The sequence below is a fragment of the Babylonia areolata genome, chromosome 27, assembly GCF_041734735.1.
Source record: "Babylonia areolata isolate BAREFJ2019XMU chromosome 27, ASM4173473v1, whole genome shotgun sequence".
In the NCBI taxonomy this organism is placed as follows: Eukaryota; Metazoa; Mollusca; class Gastropoda; order Neogastropoda; family Buccinidae; genus Babylonia; species Babylonia areolata.
This window is the reverse complement of record NC_134902.1, coordinates 6892125-6915234: the sequence shown is the minus strand read 5'-3', so window position 1 is coordinate 6915234 and position 23110 is coordinate 6892125. Positions and strand designations below refer to the sequence as shown.

The 23110-nt window shown below is 40.7% G+C and overlaps 1 protein-coding gene across 1 annotated transcript; it reads left to right on the top strand.

Moving 5' to 3' along the window:
* Positions 1-12424: 12424 nt before the first annotated feature.
* On the top strand, positions 12425-18016 carry LOC143301125 (ribonuclease kappa-B-like). The gene is made up of 2 exons (XM_076615180.1): positions 12425-12574; positions 14010-18016. The coding sequence occupies exons 1-2, from the start codon at positions 12500-12502 to the stop codon at positions 14229-14231; spliced, it is 297 nt and encodes a 98-aa protein (XP_076471295.1). The 5' UTR covers positions 12425-12499; the 3' UTR covers positions 14232-18016.
* The last annotated feature ends 5094 nt before the right edge of the window (positions 18017-23110 follow it).

Sequence of the window (23110 nt, the reverse complement as noted above, 5' to 3'; positions counted from 1 at the left end):
AGAAGAAAAAAAAAGATTAGGAAAAGTATAACGTGAAAAAATCAAGCACGTTAAGACATAAATTCTATTGGGGAAAACAATACACTAGACAGGCTAGTACACCAATTTCTTTTTTTCTTTTTTAAACATTCAGCTTTTACCCTAAAGAGGGATTAAAGTGAGAGAAACTATCTATAAACAGAAAGGAAAACAAGAAAAACATCACGACAACTGAACCTGATCCTCCCCGTCTTTATTGCACCCCAACTGCCAACCAGTTATCACAGTACAAGGAGTGATACAGATGGCGTTACAGCTCTCCCCACCTCTTTTGTCCGCTCGGTTTTCACTACTTTTACCTGTGTCCCTGACAATATGCTGTAGTGTTAACAAATAGGAATGCTGTAGCAACTGTAAGGTGTGAAGAGGGGACTGTGTGTGTGTGTGTGTGTGTGTGTGTGTGAGAGAGAGAGAGAGAGAGAGAGAGAGAGAGAGTTGTACTGAATTACCCTTTTGTCACAGCAGATTTCTCTGTGTGAATTTGGGCTGTTCTCCCCAGAGAAGCATGTTGCTACTGTGAGAGTGTAAGAGAGAGAGGGTAAGAAAATACAGGGGTGAGTGTGGAATTCAAACCAGTGCACTCAGATTCGCTTGCTTTCTAGGCGAACATGTTACCTCAAGGCCAACATTGCATGTTTATGTGTGTGTGAGAGAGAGAGGGGGGGGGGGGAGGGGATGGGCGTGAGGCATAAAGAGCAAAAGGAAGAGAGAGAGTTTGGCAGAAGAATGAACAACTGATTGTGGCCACACCACGGAAGGATGTGTGTGTGTGTGTGTGTGTGTGTGTGTGTGCGCGTGTGTGCGCGTGCGTGTATGAATGTATGTGTACGTGCCTGTCAGCACATGTACGTGATGTAATCTCACAACGTAACCTCACCTAGGACAGGGGAGCCAAACTTCAGCATTCCACCCCCAAGCCCATGACGCTCCCCAAACATCATCGTTTCCTCTGAACGCCACACACACCACACAAAATCCCAGCTGCCTGTACCACTGTACTTGCTCACAAAGTTCACTTCAGATGATTATGCTGCTGCTGACTTATCATGAAACGCCACTCGCTTTGCACACAGTGCCCCAACTACAAAGGCCACAAGACTGGCAGTCTCACTGTTCGTTAAGAACACAAAATCCTGCCGTTTGGTGATATTTTTTTTTCCATTTGTCCCCCAAACGAACTCCGCACTGTCAGTGTGGGTTTATTGTCAAGTGGGTTTTTTCCCCCCGCAAAATCACCGTGAATTCTGCAAACAGGACTGTATATCACCAAATCAGTAAACAGATATCAGAATTAATGTAATGTTGCCGTTTTATTTCATTTTATTATGTTGTTATTGTTGTTTATTTCGTTTTGTTCTCCGTTCACATCAATATCATGCCACAGCACGTTTCAACACACCACCCCATTCAACACACAAGATGAAAGAAAATATTATTAGTCCTGACACTAAAAAGCCACCAAGCTTATGAAACGTTCCAAGAACTGAACCGAAGATCATCAACAAACCACAGAATGTCTACAAACTACTGGCAGTGGGCCCAGGCTCCGTGATATTCCAGGAAGCAGACGTTCCCTGCAGGCGAAGTGACGTCGGCAAACGCCACCACTGTGTGTATCACATTTCAAACAAAAGCCGACCACTATGACATCAGCATAGCAGCACCCCATAAAAACTGTCATGTTATCACACAATGACCAATATTCATAGCTCCTGATTCCTATCAGATTCCTCTATGAAAAACAAACAGCTAAAACTATTCTTTCACAGGCCGTCTACATGGCAGTTTTCATATCCTCCCCCAAAATGTGAACTGGTAGACGAATTTCTTCTCTCTCTCGGCAGGATTTGCATATCCTGTTCTGTTTCAGACGGGTATCAACTTTCATGGTTCGCTGACATTTTTCCAACACGACTTCTTTTCAACCAGTGTTAAAATAACCACCATGATTCACGCCAAAGGGAAAAAAAAAAAAAAAAAAAAAAAAAAAAAGTCCACACACGTTTTTCAACCAAACTAAAGTCCACACACGTTATTCAACCAAACTAAAGTCCACACACGTTATTCAACTAAAGTCCACACACGTTATTCAACCCACAAGTGCTTACTTGTCCGGAAGTATGCATCAACAACAACAAGCACATGTATGGAGACACAGATCCGAAGGAGATTCTTTTCAGGACAAATGCCTCAGAAGCGAAGAGGGTTTTTTGTTTTTTTGTTCTTTTTTACAGCAGACTACAAGGCATGCTGGTTTCACTCACTCTGACATGTGAAAACCTCACACATGCTGCTCACTGACTGACTGCCACTCACTCTCTCAAACTCCCAGCCCTTTGCTTGTTTGCTTTCGTTTCCACTACCTCCGCCACTTACTCCCCGGTCAAGACATATATATATGGAACTGGAGTTGTTGGGGACACAGGCAGTCAAATGTTTGGTGGAGTTTCTCTTTCTGTCTCTCTCTCTCCTCACTCTCTGTCTCTCTCTCAACACACACACAGATACACACACACACACACACACACACACAAATGAGGCAGACTGCATGAATACACACACACACACACACAACCACAACACACACGCGCACACATCAAAGTGCCATGCTCTGCCTGCACACACACACACACACACACACACACACACACACAGTGCAAGATTTACTGATAAAGGAAGAAGGAAGGAAAGACATGCGTAGTGGACAGCATCACGCCATGCGGTAAAAACCGTGATGCGACATGGAAAGTGTGCATGCCACTGAAACTGGGCGTCAACACACTTTACACGGATTTCCCTTCACGTCACCTTTCACTCATTCACTGGAATTCAATATATAAAAAAAAGTCCTATTCATGTAACTAACTCTTCTCTTTGCCTCACCTACTTGGAATTCAATGAAAAACATTTATACTCATTTTTACTGATATTTCTATTTGTCATTCCTACTTTTCCTTTTCCACCCTTGTTAAAGAAAACTGAATCTTGAGCATGACTCTGTTCTCTCTTTAAAGAAATGAATCCAAACTTTTTATTTCTCTAAAACACAACTCACAAAAAATATATGTATACATACCACAAACTTACAGACACACACACAAATGCACACCAGACAATAAATACCTGTAGCAATATGAGTGAACCCTATTGTCAGTCCTGCCAATTTATCTCTCTCTCTCTCTCTCTTTATTCATTCATTCATTTATTCATCTTTTACAATACCGTACTGTATTACATAACATTTTGCCACAAGATTTCTCAATCTCAGAGTGAAATTCCGGCTGCTCTCCCCAGGGAGAGAGTGCAACCCAACAATGCAGTACCACCCTATTTTCATGACTGCGAAGTGTCTACCATCAAACTGGACTTCCGAGTGAATTTTGCACTGGACAAGCCTTTTGTTGCCATGGGTTCTTTAACATATATGTGCTGAGTGCATGCTGCAAACCAGACCTCACTTTATTGTCTCATTCCAATGATTAGCACACAGACCACCACTCAATCTGTTGATTCAATAATGTCCAGTGGAGAGGGGAATAAAAAAATAAAAAAATAAATACAAATGAATGGGACTTGAACGTGTGAACATTCATTTCTGAGTCAAGTGCATTTCCACTGAGCCATGCCTCCACCTGTGTAACCTCTCCATTCAGTTCAGGAACTGTGCCACCACCCCTGAATAACACCTGAATAACACAAATCTTGGAAATGCACGAGGGAGAAATGGTTTTGGCCCCCAATACCCCTGTGGTGTATACATGTATAGCACTCACAGGGGAAGGTAGTGGTTGTGTGGGGGTGTGTGTGGGGAAGGGGGGGTTGAGGGGGGGGGGGTGGGGGCGGGAATCGGGGAAATCAGTTGGGGAATTCTGTTCCAGTTTCCAAGGCACTGTGCCTGCTTGGCACCAAATCTTCAGCATAACTGTGCACATTTATTTCTGCCCCATGCTGATTAGTCATGGGTCTGGTTTCCACTGTGTGTGTGGGTGTGGTGTGTAAGCGTGGGAGTGTGTGCGTGTGTTAGTATGTGTGTGTGTTGGGGGGTGGGATGGGGGTGGGGTTATATTTGTGTGTGTGTGCGTGTGTGTGTGTGCGTGCGTGCGTGTGTTTGTGTGTATGTGTGAGTGTGAAGGTGTGCAAGTATCTGGGTTTGCAGGAAGTGTGTATGTGCATGTGTGAGTGAGTGTGTGTGTGTGTGTGTGTGTGTGTGTGTGTTCATGTGTGTGTGAGAGACAGACACAGAGAGAGAAAGAGAGAGAGAGTGTGTGTGTGTGTGTGTGTGTAAGTGTGTGTTTGTGTGTGTGTGTGTGGGCGGGGGGGTGTATATGTGTGTGTGTGTGTGTGTTTGTGTGTAAGTGTGCATGTATGTGGGTTTGCAGGAAGTGCGTACGTGCGTGCGTGTGTGTGTCCGCGCACGCACATGTGCGTGTGCATGTGTGATACAGACGCACACAGAGAGAGAGAATGTGTGTGTGTGTGTGTGTGTGTGTGTGTGTGTGTGCGCGCGCGCGCGCGCGGTGAGTGTGAAGGTGTGCATGTATGTGGGCTTGGAGGAAATGTGAGTGAGTGAGTGAGTGAGTGAGTGAGTGAGTGAGTGAGTGAGTGTGTGTGTGTGTGTGTGTGTGTGTGTGTGTGTGTGACAGACAGACAGGCAGAGAGAAAGAGACAGAGAATGTGTGTGTGTGTGTGTGCGCGCGCGCCTGTGTGTGTACAAACACATGCACTTTTTCTTCTTCCTCCCTGGCGCGCGCGCGCTCGCCCGCGCGCATGTGTGTGTGTGTGTGTGTGTGTGTGTGTGTGTGTGCACGTGTGTGTTCGTGTACGAACACATGCACTTTTTCTTTTTCCTCCTTGGCTTGGACTGGTTCTGATGAATGTGTGCAGTCGAGCAGTGAGCATCCATCAGGATGGGTGGCAGGTTGCATGCATGTTGGGGTGGGTTTTTTTTGGTTTTTTTTATCATATTAAACAAAAAGAAATTCATTGGTTTAATTAATGTCTATCTATAGAAGTGATTCTAGTCTGTCTCTGAGTGTTGAATGAATGAAAGTGTGTGGTTTCTGTGGGTTTCAGTGTGTATGCGTGTGTGTGAGTGTGTGTGTGGCTATGTGAGTCTGTGCATGTACAAATATGCCTGGAAGGCATACCAATCAAGCTTTGCTCGATATACTATTATAACTCCACTTGGATAGACTCAATGTGAACCCTTGATATTTTCAACATGTTAACTCTTTCCATACGAACAGCGAAAGAGACGACGTTAACAACGTTTCACCCCAATTACCATCATCAAAATATTGCAAGCGGAAGGCTCTTATACTGAAGACGTGAATGTTTACAAAGAATACCACAATTCTGACGACGGAAGCTAAAGGCTGGGTCATTCAGACACCCACTGGACATCCGAGGGGTATGTGTAGAGGAGAAGAGAGGACTGGCCGTACTGAGTGAGTTAATGCCAGACTGTTTGCAATGTGCAGCCCTGACCACTGTGCCACAGTCAATATATCCTTCAAGACAGGGAAGAGACAGAGGGTGGAGAAGGAAGGGGTGGGTATGAGTGGGTGGGGCAGGGGGGGTTTAGTTGGGGATGGGGATGGGGGGTTCCCTCCCACTTCAGGGGAGTCTGGGCAGTAAGTGGAGTGAAGGATATCACAAAACAGTCAAGCCATATACAATATCTAAATCAGTGACATGCCTTCCCACTTGCTGTGAACATGGTGTGCAGAATATTGCCATTATTGGGACTCCAGTGAGCATGACCTTCATCAAGGTCACACAGAAAGGTCATAAAAAGGCCACTTCTATCAACTTGTATATTCCTAAAAAAAAAAAAAGCTGAAAGCAAGAGAGAAGAATGTTAAAAGAAAAAAATACAAACCAGAAAACCACAAAAATGTGTCACTTTCCTTATAACATTTCTGCAACACAGCGTCAGTTATTATCAGTGTTGTAACTTCTACAACTCTATTATTCAGTCCATTAGTCTGCCTCTTAGAGTCTTATCAAAATGTCACCCTATGTTTTTCGAGAATTTGCATTATGCAAGAATACATACTAAAAATAAATAAATAAATAATTTTTTTTTAAAAAGGAAAAAGAAGTCAATCATCAATGTCACTTTTTATATTTCTCAAAGATAGGTACAATCATTAGACTTATTTTGCTGACAGTGTATCAGTATCACTGACGAAAGTACAAAATCAAAACGACAGACTTCAACACAATGCATTTCACTGCTCCAACCAATCATGCACAGGGACTCACAGAAAACACACACACACACACACACACACACACGACAGAACTCCCTGCCCTCCAATCACAACCATTGTCCCCTAAATTCTAAAAAAATAAATAAATAAATAAAATAAAATAAAATAAAATAAAAACCAACAGGAAAAAAACAAAAGAGTGAAAAAGAGCATGCCGGCTGACAAGAATCCTGATAAGCTGTGAGCCCCATCTGCCCTCAGACCCTTTTAAAGTTTCAAGCAGATAAACAGACGTGTTTCTCTCCCCCTGCCTGTGTTTCTCTCCCCCTGCCTCTGGTTTATACTGGGATGCCCACCAGCCATCTCACACATCCACAGACACTTGAGGATAGATTATCTTCCCCTGATTCCAAAGGACCTTCACACTGCCCGACTCAGAAAGGAGACGTTTGGCTGGGGAGAAGCTGGGGAGGGGGAGGGAGAGTAGGGGAGAGGGAGTCCCTCTTTCATCCTAAAACAACAAAGATTATGCCCCACTCCCAACACACACACACACACATACACAGTGAGGATTATGGCTGAATGTTTTCATGGAAGAATGTGAAGCCTTTTAATATTGTTGTTGTTCCTTTTTCTGCACAAGATATTTTTCATTTTTTGTGTCTGCATGTGTTTAAACCATTGAGAGTCATAGTTCAGATCAAACAAATGTGTGCAAGAAAGTGCGTGTGGAGGAACCATGAGTGGGTGAGATTGAATGTACAGGCCTGAAGGCCCTATGTTATATCATTAAATCATAATGCTGATCAATATAGCAATCAGCATATTCTTCCCCTACCATTCTGCAGATAATAAACAAAAACACACACTGAATTTTGTATTCATAACATTCACTGGAATATGTATAAATGAATTTTATATGCACACACACACAAAAATATGCAAGGACACTCACACGTGCTGATTTTACCACCACAAGTACTTCTAGTACCACAACTACTAATGTGTTTACAGACTGTAATAAACGCACTCATTTCTGCAAGTGGGCTTTTGCATGTTGTATCACACATGCATGGTCATATTCCAGGAAACCATGATACAAATTCATTTACAAAACAATGCTATATATCCAAGATTTTTTTTTAAAAAAGGAAAATGTCCCCCCCCCCCCTCCCCATCCTTTAAACAATAATGTTATGTTTGAATATTATTCAAATGTGAAAATGAATACTTTAACAACATGTCTACAATAACCAGCTAGTGTGACCAGGACAGGACACCAAACAAAATTTCTCCTGGAATAACTCAGTGTCATCTCAAAAGAATAGTAAACAGTCACTAACATATCAGAGAAATCAGACATAAAAGTCTACGTGAGCAACCAACGCAAACAATGTTCATATACAAGAGAGAACCACTGAAGGAAGTGTACCAACAGTATAAAGAGAAACATTGTTGTAAAACAAGGATGGGAAAAGTGGTCAAACACTTTCATGACTAACCAGGTATTTCCAAAAATATTGAGGAAAAGTTTTTAATTTTCAAGTTAACAATTATAACCCATTCTCAGGATATATATATATATATATATATATATATATATATATATATTGTACATATACAAGAGAGAACCACTGAAGGAAGTGTACCAACAGTATAAAGAGAAACATTGTTGTAAAACAAGGATGGGAAAAGTGGTCAAACACTTTCATGACTAACCAGGTATTTCCAATTTTTAAGTAAACAATTATAACCCATTCTCAGGATATATATATATATATATATATATATATATATATATATATATATACTGAGACAGAGAGAGAGAGAATAAATATTAAACCCAGGCCCAGATGTCTTTGTATTATCATAATGGAATGGAGCTCACACCAAAAAACAGTTTTGGTTAATTTTTTAACTTTGAAACTGTATATTTGTGTACTTAGGACCAACTTGAGCAAATGAGAGCTAATTTTAAACCACTATCCTCTCCAAAGTGTGGTGTCCAGTTTTTAAAAAACTTGGGATTGACCATTATATATATATATATATATATATATATATATATATATATATATATATATATATATATATATTTTATATATGCATTATCATCTGCAGTAGCACTGATGGTGATGTTAAACACAGGTAATGACATAAAACCAGTCAATCTGATATCAGATATGGCACCATGCGGTTGGCTGGATTAAAAACAACAATGTCAAATGGCATTCCAATCTGCAGTGTGCAGCACTGAGTTTAATGACCAGTATAGGTCAAAACTCAATGCCCTTAACTGGTGTAAGCTCAAGTTGTTCAGGGTTTGGGTACTGAAAGGGCAGTGTTACAGTTAGTAATAGTAGTGTAGAACTTAATGTTATCCTGGCTGACACCCCTTCACTGCTGACACATTTTGCTATGCTTTATGCTAAGAAAACATCGTTGATAATAGAAATTTCACACTTGTTATCATAGTTCAGACATACCTCCTTACATGTTGAAGTTAATAGTATAATTCTTTTATTTATTTATTTATTTACTTCATATTATATGCCTTGCTCAGTTAAGCACTATAATTTGCTCAGTGCTGCTGCATTCCTACTATCAAAACGTGCAAAAATAATTTTAACAAAGGACACACACAATTGATCAAAACATGCTTCCATCAATTTGTTCAAAACACATGCATATGATTCTGAGAGGGACAGAGACAACACAGAGAGACAGAGACATAGAACAGGTAACAGTGTGCCTCAACCTTTTTTAACCCACTATCAGTGTCACCTTCACGACCTAACTTAGTAACTACTGAGTATTACACCAACATTTCACTACTATTATGGGAAAATCAAGGGAGTTAAGTCTCCATATTTTTCACCCAGCATATGACTTTTCTGCAACACTAAGCAAAATAGAAAGATCCTGTTATTTGGATGTACAGTATACTTCAACATAGGCCCAACACTCGGCTTATATCACAGACTGACATAAGTTTACATTTGGGCCAACAGCAAAGTGAGAGCTGTATTATCAATGGTTTCTCCAGTCAATGGGAAATCATCTACAGCTTAGTCTTTTGTGAAAGATTATGACTCTCAAACTAGGAGGCAAAACTGCACTGGCTCTTGGTGCTGCAGCCTTGTGGGCTGGTTGGCCTTTGGGAACCATCCCAATGCCGACTGTCCTGAAACCCTCTTGACCAAGGGAGTGGGGATGTAACTTGGGCAAGACACTCTCCACTATAATCAAATTCTAGCCCAAATAGTCGGAACAGCAGTTGCCTCCTCTGCTGTTCTGATGGTCATAGACATGACTGACTATCATATATATATATATATATATATATATGTGTGTGTGTGTGTGTGTGTGTGTGTGTGTGTGTGTGTGTGTGTGTGTGTATACTTCAACATAGGAAATGCACTGTGCACTGTATGACGTACACTATACATCAACAGCGCAGTATAGGAGTTAACTGTGAAGGGCTCAGGTCAAGTTGTTTACCCATGGATTTTCCTATCTATTCATGAGAAAATTCACAATTCAAAGATTTCCTGAAACAGCCAAAGTAAGAGTAGTATTCCAAACAGGAAGAAAATTAACCAAGGGGAAAAAAAACCCAAACTTTTGTAGCTGAAAAAACACAACAACTGACTTTTTGCATCTTATTTCCCAAAACGATGTAATAACAAGGGAGGTAAAAAATATGTGCACAACACCACTGGACAGTTCAACAACATAAACTCAAGCAATATCAGGCAAATGAATGCTGACACAGGTGAAGTGTTATTTGTGAGTTGCAGTTGTACACATAGAAAACCTTTACTTAGGTGTGTGTGTATGTGTGTTTAGTCTGTTAGTCACATTTTGGTGTGTGTACATAACATGCTGATGCTATCCATCACAGGACCAAACTTTTTTTTTTTTTTTATGTTCTAAAAAATTTAGATCATTACACCACAGGATGCATAAAAACTAACTTCAAAGATGTCCCAGGCCCTATTAATAGAACAACTGTTTTCTTTAGAGCATCTCAGCAGACGCGACACTTTTCTTTTGTCAGCATGGACTCACATAACTGGAATTTTTTTTATACTTTTTTTTTGTTTGTGGTGCACCAGGTCTTCATCATATCATAGCATTCATGTATTCAGCTGACACTATTTCACTTTCATACTGTTTTTATAATAATAATGGGTATTTATATAGCAGACTATCCAGAAATCTGCTCTGGGTGCTTTTCAAAAACACTTTTGTTTGCATAACACATTACATCAATGTTACGTACACACACCAAAATGTGACTAACAAACTAAACACACACACACACAATGCATACTATACATTCTAACATATATAATATATATATATATATATATATATATATATATATATATATACAGCAGTCAAGCACAGCTCACACAAAGGAAGTGGACCTGCCACAACTGAACTTATTGCTGAGGGAAGAAGTGAGTTTTGAGACCAGATTTGAAAGATGCAAGGGAGTCAGAATGACATAGGTAATCAGGGAGCTTGTTCCACCTTTTTGGTGACTGAAAAGAAAAACGCTGCATACATCATTATATGCCCTTGGTTTGTCTTGTATAATACCAGCATCCAACCATCTTTCAATATCTGGTACTAGTACTCACTACTAGGGTGGGGAGGGGAGGGGGAGGGGAGGGGCCAGGGAGGGTGGGGGGTTTGGGGAGAAAATGCCTGTCCTAACTAAACAAAGTTATATTCATGAGTCCAAATCCAAATATAAGACCCCTCACTTCTTTGGTGGGAAAGTCTGTACCATTAGTCATCACTGTGTAATGTGTGTTCTGTCAAGCCCAGCATTTAATGTGGAGTTGTGTGCTTCAAGTTCACACTCACAGCAAATATATTTTATTTGTATGGAATTTGGACATTGCCATAACCCAGCACCACCTATTTTTTCTGTGAACATGTATGTGTATACATGTGTGTGTGTGTGTGTGTGTTCATGTGTGCGTGCATCCATGTGTGCGCGTGTGTGTGCATGCGTGCTCATGAATTAGTTTTTTCATTTTAATTTTGCCAGGGATAACTGAGCTGTTCACGCTTTTCTTGTTGCCATGTTGTTTGTTTTATGTACAAGGTGCATGCTGCACAAGTGAACTTAGTTTATATTGTTTTATCTGAAATATTAGCACCAGACCACTTCATAAGGTCTGGAGGAGAGAGAGGGATGGAACAAAAATTCTGGTCCCTGATACATAGTCGGCCCTCTACCTCAAGACCGCCGCTAACTGCAGTTTTGTATTTTGTAAGCCTGAAAGAATGAACTTTCGAACGCGCCAACAGAAGTTTCAGTTTCGTAGGCAAAGCCAGTGTCCCACTTACTGACTTAATGAGAGTGTTAAATATCCAGAAACCCAATTATCTTACTTTACTAAATCCCTGTATTGTTTTCACGTCAGAAGATGTGTAGTCAAAACAAAGTATTAACTCCTTCTTCTAGGAAAAAGAAAAGCTCCGTGTTGAACTAAAAAACGAAATAATGTCAATTTCAAGAAAAATCGACTCAAATGTGTGTATCCAACCAAACGTTCAACGTAAACAACGTTATCTCCTCAAACCAAACAATGGTTTGTAATATTATGGCAGGTGTTCAAACCAAAAATATTATTACATTTTCAAATACAGACACTAGCACTGAATTCGCTGCCAAACTATTTTTTAAACTACACGAACAATCATGTGTCTTAGAAAACAAAAGCAAAAACTTACTCAAGCGGTCCACCATCTTGGTATGCAAGTGACTCATTTCTTTAACCAAGAACCGTTAGCTGTACAAATATAAACTAAAGAAGGTGAAGTTATGGAAACAACATTTTTTGTGGACATGCTCGAAGATGTCGTCATTTTGTGTTTAGATCTTGCGAATTAAAACAGAATTTTCAGTTCTAATTTCTTTATTTTCTCCATTTTCCTTCCTTACTTGTGCCGCAAATTTACATGAACTATTTTTGGTTTGAGCCCACAAAAACGGCAGAATCGGGTTTTTAGATATTTTTAATGCGACATTTTCGATGTTCTTCCATACCACTCTGTTAAAAAAACATGTTCGGATACGATACGAAGAATGATGGAAAGGGTTGCAGAGAGTGTGGGATAGAATGATACTGGATCACTGATAATAACGACAACGGATAAACGGAACACGTTCGAAGAAGTCACGTGACATCAGCTGGCGAGCAGAAGACAGAAAAGCAAACAAGATGGTTTGTCCCGTGTGTGGTCCGTTATGTTCAAGATATTACATGGTCATCAGCTTATGGGGTATTTTTATGCTGGTGAGTTTATATTTTAATGCGACGTGAAATAGTATCATGACCACAAGTATGAGTTTGTTAAATATTTTTTTCAAAATGTGACAAATTTCAGTGTCTCTTCCAGTAACACGATTGAATGTTATCATTGAACACGAGTGTAGAAAGTAAGTGTCAATTTCTCGTGAATTATTCTGCCAGGTTTGGGTTTGGTGTCGGTCGTTAGTGAGGCATACTAATTTGAAATGATGCACTGTTATCGCAACCAGTCGGTCACTGGTTTTTAAGCAAGTTGCTCAGTTAAAAAGCCTTTCTCAATCTCCTGCAAATCGCTGCTGCAGTCCCCCCCCCCCCCCCCCCCCCCCCCCCCCAAAAAAAAAAGTTTGTTGTTCCTTTGCGCGCCGTGTGTGTGCATCCATACAGAAGGACTAACGCATGCGCACACACACACACACACACATACATGTGAATGCTGCACCTTCAGACAGAATTGTCAAGCAGCAGATACTGTGATCAAAAAGTGGAATGGGAAGGAAGTGTTCTCGTGAAATCTGTCTTCGTAGAAAACCATTGAGTGAGCCTGTGTCTTTTAGTGATGTGAAAGGCAGCAAGAATATGGTTTTCCCTTGGGTACAACTCCTCTGTCTAGCAACAAAAAATCAGTTTTTAGATTTGCATTAAAAAAAAATTGGAGCGTCCGTTTTCTGGAGAGAGAATAAAAAGCCAATGGGCCATCTTATATTGTTTGCTGATGACATTTCAAAAATGACAATGGGTGTGGTCTTTCGAAAGCAGCGTTTGTAGACCCTGTTGTGAAGAGGCTTTGAGAGAAGAGTGACTAGTCAGAGCGCCAAAATATTCAGTCACAGGTTTCCTTATGGTCGATTGAGGTCCATCTTGCAGTCATGTTGTCAATATGCTGATCATGACAGAAGGCAATCCCTACATTGCATGTGTCATTACTACTGTGAAAAGCAAATCACACACAAATGTGCATGCATACATGCATAGTGCATACACATACACAAATGTCCACACTTGCACAGATGCACATTAAGTGCTGGTGCACGCGATCTCAATCCCTGTCAAGCCCACACACATGCACACAATCTCTCACTCTCTCTCCTTTTCACTCACACATATATGTATACACATGAGTGGACTCACACACCCACTCAAAGCTGAATTAATAACACACACATATGCTCTCTCTCTTCTGTGTGGGGGGATAGTACATCAAAAGGTATAATATAAATTGAAAAACATACACAAACACAGATACAGTAGAATTATGGTTGTATAGTTACATGTGCATATCAGTATAAAAACTCACATGCACACTCACACACACGTGCACACTCACACACACACACACACACACACACACACACACACATTTGTGCGTGCTGTTATAGTCTAATATAGTTACAGTTAGTATATTAGTTTGTCCATTTTACAGGGACTCCTGGGAGCCTTCTTCTGGTGGCGCAGTCCCGCTCTGTTTGAGGACGTCCCCCTGGGAAAATGGGAGGAAAACAACTTCACCAAGGCGTACGCTCAGGAGAAATATGAGCAGAACGCCATCAACTGCTGGATCGCTGCCGGAATCTATGTGGTCCTCTTCCTCTTTTCCTTCATTCAGGTGCAGATGAACAAGCGCTCCAATTATGAGATGTCGTAGAGAGCTGGCCGGGGGACTCTTCGGGGGAATCTGATTGCATGGAAGCGATACTTGTGGCATGGCGTTATTGACTGATGACGATAAAACCAAAAGTTGAACAGCCTTTGTTGGTGGATGTCTGATTTATGTCCATTTTTATTTAACACACTATCGTCTTTTCTGTTTAGTTCAGTCCTTGGTTATTTGTATTTTTTGACAAAAAGATGGGGTTTTTTTGTGTGTTTTTTTTTGGGGGGGGATGGGGGTGTTATCAGAAAGGAATAGTCCCACATGCTACTTAAGCTAAACTACCTCTCTAATACTGTTGGTGCACAAAAGCAGATATATGTTATTGAGTTCGTTTTCAGTGAAGAGGGTGGGTTGCATTTAGCAGCATGATTTGACAGATGAAATCCGGATGTTTTCTTCTTGCTTTGGGAAGCTTACTACTGCTTAAAATATTGATCTGTTGATTGATTGTTTGATTGAATTAATTATTTTGTGGAGCATTGACAGATGTTCTGTTTTTGAGATCTGAGTGAGATCTGAATGCAGGAGTCATGTTGATGAAACTCCTGAACTTTTATGCTGGATTTTCTCAGCATGCTCGAACTGGTGATGTTTCTGATTGCTGATTTTGATAGCAAATCTTTTTGTTTCAGTACCACATGTGATATTCCCAAACAGTGCAAAAACCAGTGAGCTACTGTGTACTGTGCAGCATAACAGCTTACACTTTTGAACTTGGGAAGGAGCAGGGTTATTACTATTAGTAGTGAGTTTGAAGAGAGCTATTAGTAGTGAGTTTGAAGAGAGTCCCAGTGTTTAATTTTAACTTATTGCCTCTTGACTTTTAGTATGTGTAACCCATGTGGATGTACATACTGCATGCTTGCATGCACCACACAAGTGCAACGAAGGTGTTAAAAACACAATAAAAGACATGATGGCAGTGTATTTGAAGAATTCTCTCCCTTTGCCATTTCTTGGCCCAGAAACCAGGATGACTGTGATTAGAAGGTACGCCTTTCTTGGTGTGTAGCAGTGTGGATTTGATCAGAATATCAATATACAGCAATAGAGTGACCCTCTGAAGGTAGTCTGGGAACCCATTGAATTATGGTGAAAGAGTCCCTGGTCCCCACAATATTTTGTTCACTTACCGGTTAGCAGAAGCCTGGTGTTGCTAGTCCTGACCTGATGGCATGGTATATGTCTCAAGCCCACGGTCCTCACATATTCGTGAGGTCAGGGGAAATGCCGATCAGGTTACACTCCAGCAGTACAACCGGTTTGTTGCTTGGAGTTCTGCATTTTTTATGTGGTTCTAGTCTCTTGGTGCAGGTACACCAGTTACATGATAAAGATATTAACTATAAAGTGTGGGTTATCAAGGGTCAGACAAAACAACAAACAAACAAACACACACCTCGGAATATTTTAGACTATTGATTCCAGTCTCTAGTCTTTACAATGATCAATTTTTTGTCAAGATATAATAGGTAAACTGTGTCTTTATTCGGGCAGGATTTTCACAAGAAGAACAGATTCTTTTTGAATAGCTGTGTGGGAAGAATTTTGGAAATACATTTTTTCTAGATTATTCAGATGTATTGACTTTTTTTCTCAGTGTTTTTTGTTGTTGTTGTTGTTTTTTTTTTTTATAAGTTGATATTATTTTCCTTTTTATTTCTTTTGGAAAGTAATTATCCACTGTCTCTTTGTACAGATATATGTGTTTCTGAAAATCAGGGAATACCAGGTTTGCAAGTTTGAAATATCTAGCTGATTTAGAAGTTTGTGTGATCAGTGTGAAAAATTTAAACAGAGGAAAACAAAAGTGAGTATCAGTGTATGTTTCTGTGCATATGTATTGATTTGATTTATTGATTCAACAATCACATTATTTACTATTGGTTGTGCATATGGAAGACAGGTTTTACCTTTTTGTGGTTACATTTTCTGCTGCAATGTCTGGTTTGTTGATTCAATAATCAAAATGTTTACATGATTGCCAAACAAAACACCAAAAAAACAAAACTATTGGTTGTGCAAATGCATGAACGAAAAGGTCGTTTGATTCTGTTGTAATATATATTACAATTATTGGAGAAAATACTTCAGTTCTGATTCATCTTTTCTCTTTATGTTAAATAATCTTGAAGACTTAAAAGATGACATTCCTGTGTTGTGGCGTGTGTGGTTTTTATCGTCATATTCAGTTTAGAATATACAGACTTTCACTGCCATGACTGACAACATAGTAATATGGTATGGGTCCTGTTCACACATTTGAAATACTGTCCTTCTTATAAAAAAACTACTGTCAATTTATTTTACTGTCAAATTTCTTAAAAGATACTATAATAAAATCATTTAGTAGCTGAGGCTGAATTGGTAATATGTTTACGTTGTGATTGTGTTCTTTATTTGGACAAGTTATTGAGAAAGGAAGGACCTGTTCACAAATGTTGGTGCTTCGTTGTCATTATCCTGTGGCAGTACACTGATACGCTGGTACTTACAAATCTATTATTTGTTTCTTGAAAACAGTTTTTTAATTCAGTTAAATTGCTTTCCTTCTCTTTGTATTAAGATGCAGCAATAATGTTTGGACAGAGGCAGGAGTGTGAGAGTGTTTGTGTTCAGTTTGTTAATTGACAGTATCAGTGCTGGTGACACAGCAAACAAAAACGGTGACCACCACCCAGTTAGTGATGATGATGACCATCAGCACACCTCCTACTGCCCTGCCTGTCAAACGTTTCGTGTCAGGACCTTTTATTCAGACTAAAGCCAGCCTTGGAATCGATTTGTCCACTGCGTTGACACGCACAGAAAAAGAGGAGTCTCATCAGTCATTCAGTGTAAGGAATTTGGCTTATTTCTGGACTGCTTTTAGTCACAGAATATTCAGACTGATCAGCCTTACACTACATCATTTTTCACATTGATAGTTTAGCTTTGAAATGTTAGATACCAGAGTATAATGTTTTCCACAAGTGATTGTTTCTTTTAGCTTTAGAATGTTGGATGCAGCACACAGTGTTATATGTTACACAAGTTACCATTTCATTTAGTTTTGGAATGTTGGTTACAATACTAGAATGTGGTGCTTAAGTGATCGTATCCTTTAGCTTTGAAATGCTGGATACAGGTTTTACGACACACAGTGTCACTGTGTTAAGTAAGTGATCATTTCCTGTAGCAAAGGAATGTCTGATACAACACTGCAATGTGTTACACCCTTTCCTTTACCCTTGCAACGTTGGGAACAAGTTGACGCAAAAGCCCTGAAAATGAGCTGGACTTAACATCGTTTGAAGTAAATGCTTGTGGAAATGAACATTTGTTTTGCTGGAACCTCCCTCTTTCCATCTGTCTTATTAAAATCTTCCCCCCTCCCCCACCACCCCCAACCTCTTTCTCCACCCACCTATATATTAGATCTGCTGAAATACAACTTGATCCATGGTAAGATTTTACAGAAAAAATTCACTATGTATAGGGTTAGGGCATCTCATACATCCAGGGCATGTATAAAAAAAAAAAAAAATTGCATACACAGTGACACGAGTGCATGCATACAACACAGTTTTCTCCTGTTTCTGGTCAGTTTGAAACTCTCTCCTGTTTGGTTCAACTTTTGCTGTGATTTTAAGGTGTTCATTGAACTTGACAATGGTGTTCTATTACATTTATGATCAGTTTTATGGTGTGTTTTTTTTTATTTACCAGTATTTTTTCTTCTTTACATGTACCATGCATACTTAACTATAACTTTGTGAATTAAAGACTTGTTGAGACATAAACAAGCTGTTATTATGATGGATATCTTCTGCATGCGAGTGTTGCAAAGACAGTATGTGGTGGTGGTGGTGTTTTTTTTTGTTTTGTTTTTTTAAGTATATTTTGATGGCTCAGCACCAAAATCAAAACCTACAGAGCTGTTGTGCTGACCATGTTATTGTACTGCTGTGAAACATGGACGACGTATCGCCATCACATTCAACAACTTGAACAGCTTCGCCAGAGATGCCTACGAAAGATTCTCTGCAAGACAGGGTCTCCAACCTCCAGGTCCTAGAGAGGAGTGGCCTGCCCAGCATCGAAAGCCTCCTGATCCAGTGCCAGCTACACTGGACAGGACACATTGTCCGCATGACAGACAGCAGGATCCTGAAGATGCTATTGTATGGCCAGCTGAAGGAAGGCCACCGCAAACTTGGAAGACCCTGCAAGCGCTTCAAGGACACCTTGAAGACAAACCCAAAGCCTGTCACATAGACATCACTTCCTGGGAAGCTGATGCCCCTGACGCTCTCGCTGGAGGATGCTGTGCTCTAGTGGCATAAAGACATTTAAAAACAAGAGAACGCTGGCCATTAAGGAAAAGCGTGTGTGAAGGAAGCAGGGTTCAACTTCTGGAGATGTTTTCCCTTGCAACACCTGTGTGAAGTGCTGCACATCCAGAATCAGCCTCTTCTCCCATATGAGGACACACACCGACAGATAAACCTGCCTGCCTACTCATCCGTCAGTCCAACGGGAGACTCCATTATTTTGACATTAGACAAACAAAAGGTATATAATGACATGAGCAAAAAGATATATTTTGATATTTGGCAAACAAAAAGCTATAATGATATTGCAGTTAGATAAGTACAAAGATATATTTTGACCTTAGGTCAGTAAGGCTAAGAATAAGATGAAAGATCCCAAAGCCTTTTTAGGTCATCGAGGCATTGAATCATCATCTACCGTGTCTTGGGCTCGGCAAAGATGGCCCCACTCCTCTCCTTCCACCATTTTAACCTTGCTCTCTGCGATCGGCTTCGGATCCACTATGCTTACACATACCCAGATCAAACACTCCACTGTTGGACGCAGTCTTTCTCTGTCTCTGGACCTTGCATTTGGAATGAACTTCCTCTTTCGCTTCGTCAGGTCTCCGCACTCAGCTCTTTCAGGTCTGGCCTTAAAACCCACCTCTTACCAGCCGCCGTGGCGAAGTGGTTAGCGTCGCGGACTGACGGCTGGGAGGACGCGGGTTCGAATCCCAGCGGAGGTGGGTTTTTCGGCCCGTGGCCGGCTCCTACCCAGAGTTGAGTGTGCTGTGGGCTTAAATGGGGAGACTGGGACCACACAGTCGAGTGTCATCCACTTCAAGGATGCGTCTTTGGGTGTGTTGCTCTATTTACGTGACCAACACTGCAAGTGTCTGTATCTCTCGGGCCTGGTTAACGCCGGGATATCATTATGACAGGAAGCGTAGAGTACAGCCTTGTCACGCAGTCCCAAACCAAAATGGACCTCCATAGCAACATCGTCATCATCATCGTCATCCTCCTCCTCTTTCATCGTCATCAATATAAACAAAATAGTCTCAAAGTCTGTGGCCTTTCATGCCCTGCTCTCATGGTGACCTCAGTTTCGATACCCCTCCACTTCTGTGCTTGGGGTGAGTCCTGTCAATGTCGTCAGTATCGGCGGATTCGTCGGGGGCTGTTGTTTGAGGGACGTGGTGGCGGTCTCCACTCTGGGAGGGACGCTCACTCAGTCTGGCTCCGCGACTAACGACAATTGTCGTTAGTAGGGGGCTTAGTAGGTGGTGTCCTAAGTACGTAAAAGTCAGAACAGGCACCACTGAACACCACCGAAGTGACTCAGCAGCAGTGCAGGGTCTCCTCTGGTGTGTGGCCTCCAGGCGACCTAACATCGATGGTTCCCTGTGGACTGCCGATGCTGGAACTACGATGGACGAACCCAGGTGTGGCCGTGTATGGGGGAATCTAAATGAGCGGCGTGGGAGTAAAGCCACTGAAACGGTGCAGATGATGGGGCAGCAAAAAAAAAAAAAAAAAAAAAAAAAACCCACCTCTTCACAAGATTGCCTCCCTCCCCTGCCTCTTCCTTGTCTTCAGTTTCTTCTTCAGAGTTCTGCATGCGTGTGAATGACTGGAGTGAAAGCGCCTAGATTTGTCTCTGCACAAGATTCAGCGCTATATAAATACTATCATCATTATTATTATTATTATCAACCTACCCTTACCAAAATAAGGTACCCATTCACACCTGGGTGGAGTGAGAAACTATCAGAGTAAAGTGCCTTTCCCAAGAGCTCAACACCATGCAGAAAGAAGGCCTCGAAGAATCCTGAACGCCATTATACACTGGATCATAAGTTAAAAGCCTAACCGATTCTGCTGATAAGTTAAAAAAAAAAAGAAAAGTATTTTGATAAAAAGTAAGTAAAAAGATAGTATAGAAGGTCTAAGGTAGCACGGATATTTTCACACATCATAATAAAATACACCACTACACAGTTTCTGTTTTAATCAGGTGTCAAAGCGTGCAGACAGATCCATATGTGCTGCACCACATCTGCTGTAAAAAAACAACAACCCAAAAAACAAATACAAAACATCAGCAGAAACACAGAAATTTAAACACAGTAGACAGACAGTAGACACCACAATGCACTATTAAATCAGAGCCACACCTATGTGTTCCTTCACACAGAAATTTAAACACAGTAGACAGCTTTTGACATTAGAAATTTTTATTTTGATCATCATTTTTGTGTTTTATGCAAAATCTGCAGGGTACACACCACAGTCATACACAATGCACTGTTATCAGAGCCACGTCCACATCTGTGTGTTCCTTCACCTGAACGACGCAAAACACACAGCTCATCTTTCACAACTGCTTACAACATGCTGCAATGACAGGCTTTCATGCTAGCAGTTCAATCAAATGCTCAACTTTTTTGTTTCAAGCAAGGCCGTTGGGTTTAAAGAATACATATCACATTGTTGTTTTTAAATACACACCAAAGAACCATGCACAAAAACGCAATGCGTTCATACCTGTACCTAGTAGTAGGTGGTGGTTTTTTCTGAAGCAAAAAGTGGCAGAATAGAAATACTGTTCATTTGATATTTCTGCTTACAAATTTGATAAGAACAATGCAAGTTCTCAAGGTTCTCAACTTTTTGAAAAAATGCAGGTTACCAACCAAAAAAAGAAACCAATCAAAACAAAAATAACAACAACAAAACTAAAATGAAGTCTTCATTGAAAAACAGGTTGAAATAAACTGGAACAGATGAAAATAAAAGTTTAAATTAGACACAAGAGGAAATGGTAAACAGAAATGCTCAACAACTGAAACATGTAAATGAAAGGATCTGCAGAATCATAAGGATTTTCATTGTGAACTTATAGCCTCCTTCAAGAATTTCCATATATAACAACTTGTGAGTGGAAAAAAATCTAAAGAATCTGGAAAGGATAAGGACACACCCACCTCATTCTGACAGGTATGACAGCCAAGTGGTTAGAGCATTAGACTTTGAATCTGAAGGTTCTAGTTTCGAATCCTGGCTGCACGTGATGGATTAAAGGTGGAGACTTCTGATTCTTCAGATTAATATATATGTAGATCTACCAGTGCCTGAACCCACACACACATGTAGAACATCGAATACACATGTTAAAGATCCTGTAATCACCACCACTCAAGGTCTAGTGGAGGGGGAGAAAATATCGGCGGCTGAGCCGTGAATCGAACCAGCGCTCTCAAATTCTCTCGCTTCCTGGGTGGACGCGTTACTTCTAGGCCATCACTCCACATAATAAGACATAACACAGTGGTATGCTGCCACACATTGGATGTTTAACCATTTTCCCTTTGTATTCTTTCTGAAAAAAAAAATCACATGATTCAATTTGTATCTTGATCGTTTGTGTTACAGCCCTGCTGACCATGATTCAATTTAAAGTCACTCAACTTATTCACACACACCTCGCGCTGGGACTATACGGCGTAGGGGCGCGTCCCCCGGGTGGCGGATGGGGGAGCCCTCCCTTTGGGGGTTGCACCAAATGATATGGAACAAGGTGCCGTGGACCCACATAGTCTAGGAGAAGGACAACTCTGATTTCAAACCCGGGCAGATGGAGTCCGTAAGCCTCAGCAGGCAGTCCTTCCAAGAGAAGGAAAACTCCCAAGAGAAAACCCGGCCAACTGTAAACCGTTACCAGAACAGGAGATCACCGAAGACGGCGCCACAGTGACCTGTCTAAGGGGCGTGATCTAGTCAAAACCGGCTGTGCACGCACTCTACAACACATGGCTACGCAGACATTCACACACAAAAGCATACCTACATTGATACAATGCTTTTGTACACTGTATGAAAAAACAACAACAACCAGTCATAAGTTAAATCACATGTTACATAATTCATATTTCACAAACAGAGATGACAGATGATGAAGACAGTTTCTCACCACTCAAACAATTTCCTTGCAAAACTCACACACTTGTCATCTATATAACAGCTGTCAAGATAGAACAAGTAACATATCCACTGTCAAATTGTGCTGCTTATTCACAGAATTAATAAAGGAGATTGACAGAATGTTTGTCCCCAAGCCCTAAGCACCAGTACCTTCATCATGAAAATATTACAGAGCAAAAACAGTGCACTGTTTTATTTATAAGGTTAGTTTCAACACAACCGAACATGCTTCAAGTTATTTTGATCACCATCACACACCATCCTAAACACACACACACACACACACATGTACACACATTGTGACACAAATACATACACAACAGTCTCTCATACCAGTGCTGACTTGATATAAGTCATGACTTTCCATCCAAACGACCGATTTCCCAAGAAGTGTACGTCAGTATGTCTGAAACCTGAATTCTGCCAATAATATGTATGACGTTATGTTGTAATGTAAAGTGATCTAATCCCCACCAATTCGGTACTGCCAAGCACAGAAACAATGTGACTGTATACATCGGTCAGGTTTAGATTAAAAAAATCGGTAAGGATTAGATCACTTTACCCTATGTTACATTGTTACTACTTCTT